The sequence below is a fragment of the Piliocolobus tephrosceles genome, chromosome 12 (assembly GCF_002776525.5).
Source record: "Piliocolobus tephrosceles isolate RC106 chromosome 12, ASM277652v3, whole genome shotgun sequence".
Lineage (NCBI taxonomy): Eukaryota > Metazoa > Chordata > Mammalia > Primates > Cercopithecidae > Piliocolobus > Piliocolobus tephrosceles.
In genome coordinates this window covers 11,805,266-11,816,219 of record NC_045445.1, presented here as the reverse complement: position 1 = coordinate 11,816,219, position 10,954 = coordinate 11,805,266, and the positions used below count along the sequence as shown (strand labels likewise).

Here is a 10,954-nt window from a genome sequence, read left to right as displayed (position 1 = left end):
AAATATTATGTGTAATTTCCAATCAATACATTTGAAAATCCGGATGAAATGGACAGTTTCGACAAAATTGACTCCAGAATAGGAGGAAATCTTGGATAAAATAATCATACAAGAAATTGAAAGATTTAAATTTCTAGGCCCCAAGCATGCACTAGGACAAAACAGTTATACTGGTGAGTGTTACCAATCGTTTAAGGAACAGCTTGTGTCTAAGTTATTTACATTGTGGAAAAGGAAAAAAACTTTATTCACAAAAATATCATAATTCTAATATCAAATCAGGAAAGGGGTATCACAGAAAGGAAAACAATAAATAAGAGTTTCCCAACAAGTGTACCTTGGCACACTGGTGTCCTGTGAATGGCTTGCACATGTACTGTAATCTTTATCTCCTAAGGCCTTGAGTCAACCAGGCAGATCCTGGGAAGCCAAGTTGCCTCTGCCCTGAGCAATCTTGTCTATTTACCCCAGGGTGCCATGATGTGAAAGAGGTAATAGGGCACTTCTATAGGCATTTGTTAATATAGAGCTTTATATCCTAAATAAAATAATGACATACCAAAACGCCACTACCAAATCAGTTTTATTCCAGGAATCTAAGAATAGCTCAACATTAGGTAATTAACTACACTGATGGATTAAAGAGAATAACCATATCATCACCTTGATATCAGCTTGTCAGATGCCAGAAAAGCCATCTTGAGAACATTCTATATCCATCCCTGATAAAATTATACGTCAATAAGAACAGAAGGACATTTCCACAACTTGAAAAGGGGCATTTATCAGAAACAATGAAAATTGTAATATTTAAACAAAGAGGCATTTCTATTAGAGCCAAACAGAAGGTTGCCTGCTCTTTGTTAATCAACATCAATCTGTATTGTCCTGGAAGTTATAAAGTATTTACCAATGTGCTAAAAGAAAAAAAAAATACATACAAACATTAGCAAGGAAAAGACAAATGTTTTATTATTTACAAATGGCGTGATTGTGTACCTAAGAAATCAAGATAATCAAATGAAAATAAAAACTACTGTTAGAGCTAGGAATAGAGTTCAATATGATACCTGGATATAAGATAAATATTAAATAGCTTTTCTATGCACTAATGGTAAGGAATTTTTAAAATGCAATATCATTCATGTAAGAGGAACTAAAACTATAAACTAACAAATAAGCCCAACAATTGTTTTAATATCTAAATGGAGACTACAGTAAATTTAAATAAATTGAGACAGACACCTTGTTACTAGATGCAAAACTCACTATCATAAAGATGGCAGTTCTTGACATGTTACTCAAAAGGTCTGAAGCATTTCCAAGGGATTAATTTTTTATGGACATTGATGAGTTGATTTTAAAATTAATCTAGAAAAATAGGATGCACAAGAATAGTGAAAAATTCTGAAAGAAAGAATAGTGTAGAGGGAGCAGTCCCATCATATGTCAAAACATAATGCTACAGTAATTAAAACAGTGAGGTACTAGGCTCAGTACTAGAGAAATATTATCAGTTGAACAGAAAAGAAACATAAAAAAATACCCAAATAGTTCATGATAAAAAGAGAATTCCAAATCAGTAGGGAAATAATTCAATTGAGTAAATAAGTTGAAAAAACTGACTCTCTGTTCTGAAAAAAAATAAGCTTAGATTCCTACTTTCTACCATATACACACTTATAAAAGAAAAGCCAATCCTAGATAGGGTACTAAGCAATAAGAATGTACAAAATATTGGAAGAACCAGGCACACTGGCCCACACCTGTAGTCCCAGCTACTCAGGAGGCTGAGACAAGAAGATCTCTTTGGCCCAAGAGTTCAAGACCAATGTGGATAACACAGAGAGACCATATCTCAAAAATATATTTTTTGATTAGAAGAATATATGGGAGAATATTTTTATAATCTTGGGAGTGCAGAAGCCTACCTAAGTATGAAACAAAAATAAAAAACTATAAAAAGTTAAAATGTTTGTCTATTTACATAAGTAAATCTTCTTTATGGTAAATAGCACCATAAATAAATTTAAAAGACAAATGGACAAACATTTGCAATATACACCAGACAAAAGGATATCAACTCTAATATCCAAAGATCTACAAATTAATAATAAAACAAGACAAATGACACAACAAAAGAATAGGTAAATGATACAAACAAACAATTTCTTACAGAAGAAATAAAAATAGCTAGTAAATGTATGAAAAGTTGCTTAACTTTACAAATTATTAGAGAAAAATAATTTAAAGAAATGAGATTAGATTTTCCATCCAAAATATTGACGAAAGTCAAAAATAACAGCATTCAGCATGCCAGGAGGGCAATTTAGCTCAAACATGTTGATACAGAAATTATATTTCTCAGGTACCAGCTCTTTAAAATCCTTGTAAAAGTGCAAAAAATTGTAAAGATGCTTTATATAGCGTTATCTATATTAGCAACAAACTTGTTAACAACCAAAAGATCTCTCGTGTGGAAAGAATTGAATAAAAGATTGTAAAGATGCTTTATATAGCATTATCTATAATAGCAACAAACTGTTAACCTAAAGATCTAATATGGAAAGAACTGAATAAATAATATAGTACTCCACACACTGAAATTTCCTGTAGCTGTTTTATAAAATGACTTTCTACTGAGCAGGACAAAAGCAAGTTGTAGAATATATGTATAGGATGTTAATATTTTATGTTAATAATATTATTATATTTTATTATGTTACAATAATATAACATTTAATGTCAATAATAATAACATATCAACACTTTTCACTCCCTGTTATGTTTTTTCATTTTCTAAAACAAATGAGAATACATTCAAGTAAATAAAAAAAGTATGAGGAAGGTAACAAAACAAAAAGTCATGGCTATCTCTGGGAGATAGGATTAGGAGGATATTTTCACTTTTTACTTTATACACTACTGCTTTTTTTTTACTTTTTACAATAAACATATATTACTTTTATAACAAAAAATAAGCCCACCCTATAAAACACACACACATATATATACACATATATATGTATATATATCGGATATACATATATGGAATATACATATATATACATACACATGTGTATATATGGAATATACATATATACATACGTATGTGTATACATGGAAACATAAAAAAAGTGATTTGAAATCTGACTACGCAGAAGCAATTATTGTTAACATATCAACACTTTTCACTCCCTATTATGTATTTTTCAACATATTTTCGATCATGCGCTATGTAATTTTGAGCTTGTTTTTCAATAAATATAGTATTCTATTTCCCTATATCAATAAAAACACATTAACATAAAGTTTAAATCTATTTTAATTTTGAAAATAATGCATGTTCAAAATAGAAAACTTCAAGAACAAAGAACCAAAAGAGAATAAAAATCCCATGTAGTCTTATCACCCACAGATAAATTACTTTAAACAATAATGAAAGACAAATGTACAGAAAGGGATTAATAATCCTTAGATTGTGCACACTGTCTCATTGATTCATATAAGGCCCTCTTTTATTTTTACCCATTAACTTGCCTTTTTATTTAATGTTAATAATAATCATAAAATTATTAAATAATCAATAATGGGATTTCAATTACATAATGACACCAACCACTACCCAACACATGAGTACTAGAATATTAACCATAATATGAATTCATTTACATAGTCCTCCCATATTCTGACCCTCTTTCCTCAACCCCAGTGACCATTATCTTCAGTTTTTAAATTTTTTTTTGCTTTTTAATAAATTATTTGTATGCTGTGTGTATGTAGCCCTAAATAATATAGTGCTTAGTTTTACTTGTTTTTGAATAATATAAAAAGGATATCCTATTATATGTAGTCTTTTGAGACATGATATTTTAATATTCTAGAAGTAAAATCTACCCACATTATGTGTAGCTGTAGAACATTCATATGATGACTATATAATATTTTATGTGAAATATACCGTGATTTATCCATTTTCTTTTTGGGACTTTTACTACTAACATTCTAGTGTATATCTTCTAGTTATTTTCCTGAAGGCATTTAGTTTTCCTTCTACAAAACATGAATATTATACATATTTTCATGACCTATTTCTTTCACTGGTGATAACTTATGAACATATTCCCATTTCAGTAAATATTCTTTCATGGTATAAATTTAAATGACCACACAGTATTCCATTAGATAGTTACAATATAATTTTCTAACCACCCCAACCGTTAGACATATGATTGCTTGTAATTTTTTTGCTGTGATTATGATGCACATGGCCTTGTTTGGCTCAGCAACTCTCCTTTTAGAAATTTATCCTATGTAATATGTAAATACATCTGCACACAAATATGTACAGGGACGCCATGTAGCATGACACAGTTTCTGTTCTTCACACCTTACATAAAGTATGTGCTGATCACAGAAGTTTTTATAATACAAGAAAATTGGAAGGAACTTAATGATCACCCATAGGAGACGGAGTAAATAAATTATATATTAAAATTATTACATAGCTGCACAGTTACTGACATAGAAAGTTGTTCACAATTTATTGCTAAGTGTAAGAAAGAAATAGGTTAAATTGCAGTATGATTACATTTTGTACAAGAAAATATACCAGTGAAAGTGTCTAGAAGAGCATACTCGAAAATCTTTACAGTGATTATCTCTGGATATTGAAATTATTTGAGAATTTATTTTTTTCACTTTGCTAACATATATTTTGAAGTGTTTCCAACAGTAAAACTTGATTCCATGTACAAGAAAAACGATGAATAAATAATAGTTTTGTGCACAATTGTTTAAATATTTTTCCTGAATAGAAAATACCTGTACATTGTAAGAACTTAAAAATAAAAGAATATATAGAAGAAAATAAAATCATACATAATCCAACCTATCCAGTGATAATTAGTTTAGAGTCCCCAATACATTTACTTCTAGTCATTTGTCACTGATTATATATTTTAAAATAGTTGCCATCACACTTTATGTAACCTTGTATGCTGATTTTTCACTTAACTTATAAAATGAATATGCCATAGTATTTTAACGGAAGAATATTTCATCATAGGTACATAGCACATTTACTTAGTCATTCCCTTAATGTTAGATTAAGGTTTTTCTGTTTTTCACTATACCAAATAACTATGTGAGGAGTATCTTTGTGCATGAATTATCCACATTTCAGATAATTTCCTTGGACGGATTCCTTGAAATGGAATATACTAAACCAAAAAGTATATTTTTATATCCCTTGATATATATTTTCAAATAGTACTTCACATATATTTTAAGGCAAAATGAGTAGCAGGGAAAACAAAGAGGTCGAAACAGCTGGGTCTCATGGCTATTGTTAGCACTCAGATTAGTAAAACTGATATATAAAAAATCTTTTTTATTTAAGTCACAAGGCTATATTGTGAGAACCAAATGAGAATATAGATTCTTCAGAGTCACAATAAATATTACTTCTTTAGGAATGCTTTCCTTGATTTTCCAGACTCTCAGTTACTTTTTCTTCATGGCCTTACAATTGATAAGTAATTTTTCGATTATCTGTATGTTGTTTGTTTCCCACAGATTATTTTAAGCTTTATCAAAACATACCTGGCATACAGTTAGCGCTCAATAAATATTTGTTGAATGAATGAATGAATGAATGAGGTGACAGCACTCTATAAAGTATAAATCATTAGACATTCAGAAGGTATTTCTATTTTAATTGATATTATTATTGTTCCTTTTTGTTACCATATAGATGATTTTAAATCTTCAGAGAGTCCCTACCTAACTGTAAAACTTTAATTATGTGGTTTTCATGGTTTTCATGTCAGCCAGAGGCCTGGGTAGCAACATTGCTGAAGGTACTTGGTGGGAGCTGAGACTGAGAGAACCAAGTAGTTAGTTCTCTAGATCAGCATGCTGCGATTTAAGGAGTTGTAGCTACCATTAGTTGGATACAAGGCAGTGGTCAGGAACCCAGGAGGTTGTGATATTTGAAGCAGGTAGATGCTGGAGGTTAGAAACAAACTAATGGTAAGTGCTCCACATAGTAAGGTACAAACTGGAGAATAGTCAGTAATAAGGGATTCAAACAGATAGAAGAGATAAATTCCAAGCACCAGTACTCAAAGCATGGAGCTATGAATATGATTCTGAAGCAAAGGGTAATTGAACTCAGTGCTTCCTTATGGTATCAGAAAGTGTTTGCACCTACTTCCATATACAGGACCAAGGGAATGGTAGTAGCTGGTTGGGGAATAAAAGCTGTGCATACAAATACACTCTGGCAGTGACAGGATCAAGTGAGACCATTTGTATATGGGATTGTATAATATTCTACACATAATGTGGAAGCAATCAACCTTTGGATCACATCATTCTATCATGATTTTAAACAACAGATATCACAGCATAGTGGTTACAATCATGGACTCTCACAACAGGCTAGCAGGGTTTAAATCCGGCTCCATTATTTAGTAATTGTGTCCTGTGGACAATTTACTTCACCTCTGTGTGCCAGTTTCCTCATCTGTAAAATAGGGATAATGATGGTACCTAGCTTCAATGGGTTGTTGTGAAGATTAAATGAGTTAATGCATGTAAGGATCTTAGAACAGTGCCTGGATGTAGCAAATGCTATGTTAAGTGTTGTTGTTATTATTATTATATTATTCTTTGGTCACATAAGACCAATGTTAAAAATTGATATCACTTAAAATGGACAAATAATACACTACATGTTAACTTTACCTAAAATACCAGTCTTAAACAGGAATTTTTCTCATTAAATAAAAATTTCACTTAGACCTAAACATAGTCAACTGTATAAAAACTGTAAGCACTAGTGAAGTAGTAAAATTTATTGCAGCAGTCCTATCTGTTTATTCTGCAGAAGTTTTATTGTGGACATTATTTTTAAAAGTTGTAGAGATTAAATACACATTTCCTAATTGTAAGAAACACAAACTGCAGCACAGTTGGTTCCTAAGATCTGGTCTATAAGGAGGAATGTCCCATTAAATGTTTTTGAAGCTAATTCAACTAGAAGCAGAAATAGTTGAGTTGGAAGATTTTTCTGTAGAGTGATTTTAACATGGGAAGGCTCAGACAGGGGAAGCCTAGATTTGAAAAGGCCTGGACCTGGGGAAAGTTTGGAAGATCTGGACTATAGAACATGATAGAATACCTGGATATTGCAGACACTGGAAGACCTGAATGTTAGAAGATCAGCACACTGGAGACGTTGGAAGACATGGATATTGAGCCAGTTGATGGAAGACTGGGTAGTTGTTGGAAGACATGAAGATGCTGGAAGACACAGAGATGCTGGAAGACGGGGAGATGTTGGAAGACGAGCAGATGCTGGAAGCCCTGGAGATGCTGGAAGACCTGGAGATACAGGAAGACACGGATTTGTTGGAAGACGTAGCTTAGTTGGAAGACATATAGTTTCCGGAAGATGTGGATTTTCTGGAAGACATGGCTTGGTTGGAAGACATGGATTTTCTGGAAGACGTACCTTTGTTGGAAGACGTACCTTTCTTGGAAGACGTACCTTTGTTGGAAGACGTACCTTTCTTGGAAGACGTACCTTTCTTGGAAGACGTACCTTTGTTGGAAGACACAGGTAGGCTGGAAGACATTAATTTGATGGAAGACATGGCTTTGTTGGAAGACGTGGATTTGCTGGAAGACACAGATTTCCTGGAAGACCTGGATTTTTCGGAAGCTATGGATTTGAGGGAAGACAAGGATTTTCTGGAAGACGTGGATAGTCTGGAAGACATGGCTTGTCGGAAGACGTGGATTTGCTGGAAGACACAGATTTCCTGGAAGGCTTGGATTTTTTGGAAGCTATGGATTTGAGGGAAGACAAGGATTTTCTGGAAGACTTGGATTTTTTGGAAGCTATGGATTTGAGGGAAGACAAGGATTTTCTGGAAGACATGGATAGTCTGGAAGACCTGGAGGCCATTGGAAGACGTGGATTTTCTGGAAGACATGGCTTTTTTGGAAGACATAGATTTTCAGGAAGACCCGAATTATCCGGAAGACCTGGATTGTTGGGAAGACGTGGATTTTCTGGAAGACTGGGAGGTCACTGGAAGACATGGATTTTCTGGAAGACATGGATTTTCAGGAAGACGTGGATCTTCAGGAAGACGTGGATCTTCAGGAAGACATATATTGGCTGGAAGACCTGGATTTTTTCCGGAAGACGTGGATTGGCTGGAAGACCTGGATTTGGTGGAAGACATAGATTTTTCTGGAAGACGCTGACTGACTGGAAGACCTGGATTTCTTTCTGGAAGACACTGATTGACTGGAAGATCTAGATTTTTCTGGAAGAACTAGATTTACTGGAAGACTTGGATTTGGGGGAAGACATAGATTTTTCTGGAAGACATGGATTAGCTGGAAGATCTGTATTTGATGGAAGACCTTGAAATTATTGGAAGACACAGATTTTCTGGAAGACGTGGATTTTCCTGGAAGATCTGGATTTGGTGGAAGACCTAAAATTGCTGGAAGACTGGATTTACTGGAAGACTTGGAGCTTCTTGGAAGACATGGATTGTCCGGAAGACATGGATTGTCTGGAAGATGTTGATTTTCCGGAAGCTCAGGATTATCTGGAAGACCTTGAGATTGTTGGAAGACTTGAAGTCGCTGGAAGACCCGGAGTTGTTGGAAGACCTTGACACTGGCGCCAATGGAAACCCTGGACATTGGAAACATTGTAAGCACAGGATATTGGAGACATTGCAAGCCTTGGATTTTGAAGACATTGGTTACTCTGGACATTGATGATTCTGGAGACCTTGAACATTGGGATATTGAATATTGGAAGTCACAGACAGTGAAATCTCTGGAAATTAGAGATATTGTAAGTCCTGTACCTTGGAACTCCTAAATACTGGCAGATATGAACAACAGCAGATGTAGACATTTATAAATCCTAAAATGAGAAGCCCTGAATTTTAGGAGACATTGGTAAGCATGGATACTGACATATTTATGTCAAAAGACAGTTGGAAGAATTAAATTTTAAAGATGCTGGACGTCAAGAATACTGGCAGCCTGGACAATATGAGACCAGGATATTAAGAGGTCTATTCATTCAGACATTGAGGATATTGATGTACCTGAAAATCGTAAGACCTAGTTCTTGCAGGTATTTAAAGACTTGGGCATTGGAGGAATTGGCAATAAAAATACACTGTAAAACTAGAATGTAGGAGACATTTAAAAATGTAAAAACTGTGATGTAAGTGCCGGAAGACATTGAAGAATCTAGACTTAAACACTATGAGATACATAGCCTCTAGAACACCTGTATATCGGAGACACTGGAGGATTAGGACCATGGAAGACTTGTAATTTAGAACTCTGCATCCTGAAAGACAAGACCTGGACTTTGAAGATGGGTTGTTGGAGATATTAGTAAGACCTAAATTTTTAATAACTTGAATACTGGGAAGTTTGGAAAACAAGGGCATTGGAGATGCTGCAGGACAGGGACTGGAATGCATGGATGTTATAATATCGGGAAGCTCTGGCAATTAAAGATGTTGGAAGCTGTGGAGCTTAGAAGACTTGAGTTAGAGAAACTGAAGAACAGAAAGGCCTAATCTTAATGGTATTGGAAAGTCATGCTGAAAGATAGTAGCAATATTCAGAGTTGTGTATTAGGGCCTAGATATTAAATTAAAAGACATCATGAGACTACTCTTGTAGTCTTTAATACTATTGCATCTCTTCTGCTAAAAAGCAAAACACAAGGAAATAGTATTCTAGAAAGGTGAGAAAGAGAAGGCAGGGAAATTCAAGAAAAAGCAAATAGTTTGAATGGGTTGGAAGCTTTTTTCATAGTCTCAATGAACTGGCCTTATTAGTTAACAAGATGGGAATGGGAAATTATCAAAGAATAAGTAGTATCTAGGTTGAGAGAACTGCTTGGCTTTAGATCAGGGATCAACAAACATTTTCTATAAAGATTCAGAAGTAAATATTTAAGGCTTTACAGGTTACACATTGTCTCTGTTGCAACTACTCAACTCTCCCATTGTAGTGCAGTCACAGACAGTAAGTAAATGAATGGGGATGGCTGTGCTGCAATAAAACTTTACTTAAAAAAAAAATGGTTGGGCTGCATTTGGCCCAAGGGGCCTTCGTTTGCTATGCGCTGCTCTAATGCCAAATCAAGGATATGGTAAAGTTAAGTACATTCCAGCCTAGCATTCACATATGAGAACAAGCAGAGAACAAGAGAACTTGTTCTCACATGGAGAACAAGCAGAGAAAATTGAAGCCGAATGGTAAATAACAATATCATGTGCTGTAATGATAGGAGATGAAACTGGCAAGAAACTAAGAATTTAGATCTCTAGGCAACTGTTTGGACAATTGCCCAAACAGGGAGCCTTGTATTCAGAGCCAAAATTAAATGGGTTGCATTCAGGGGCCCAACCAACAGGGCTGAGGATCGATGAGGATGTCCTGATTTAATTAAATAAGCTGGAAGCTTATGTAAATTAGAGAAGAAACCCACGCCTACAGACTGGACATCTATGGAGGGGAACAGGAAAAAGATTATAGCTTGGTAGACTCTTCCCAGGCACCCTGGCTTCAGGTAATATATGTAATTTCTTAAGTGACAAAGAGCTTAAGTGACAAGCTTAAGGGATCAGACTTGAGCTGTGGGCTGAAGGCCCTTAGTACTTAGATAAGGCTGAGGAGTCAGGAACTATTACATATATTACATGAAAGAGAACACTGGCATACAAAACTGGGAAAGTACACTGGAACTAGGCCATGCATGATTTAAAGATCAAGTAGTGGAGTAGATAGACAATGGGTAGTCATTAGACATCTACGAACAAGGAGGTATTGGAATCAGAACTGTACATAAGGAAAGTCAGTTGAGCAGCAAGGTGCTGAATAGCAAAGACTA

The 10,954-nt window shown here is 34.4% G+C and overlaps 1 protein-coding gene across 1 annotated transcript; it reads left to right on the top strand.

The window, feature by feature from the left end:
• The first annotated feature begins 7,340 nt into the window (after nucleotides 1–7,340).
• On the top strand, nucleotides 7,341–8,344 carry CDR1 (cerebellar degeneration related protein 1). The gene is given in 4 exon segments (XM_023194688.2): nucleotides 7,341–7,792; nucleotides 7,795–7,967; nucleotides 7,969–8,094; nucleotides 8,096–8,344. Coding segments are annotated over 4 exon segments (777 nt in total). The 5' UTR covers nucleotides 7,341–7,479; the 3' UTR covers nucleotides 8,261–8,344.
• Nucleotides 8,345–10,954: the final 2,610 nt, after the last annotated feature.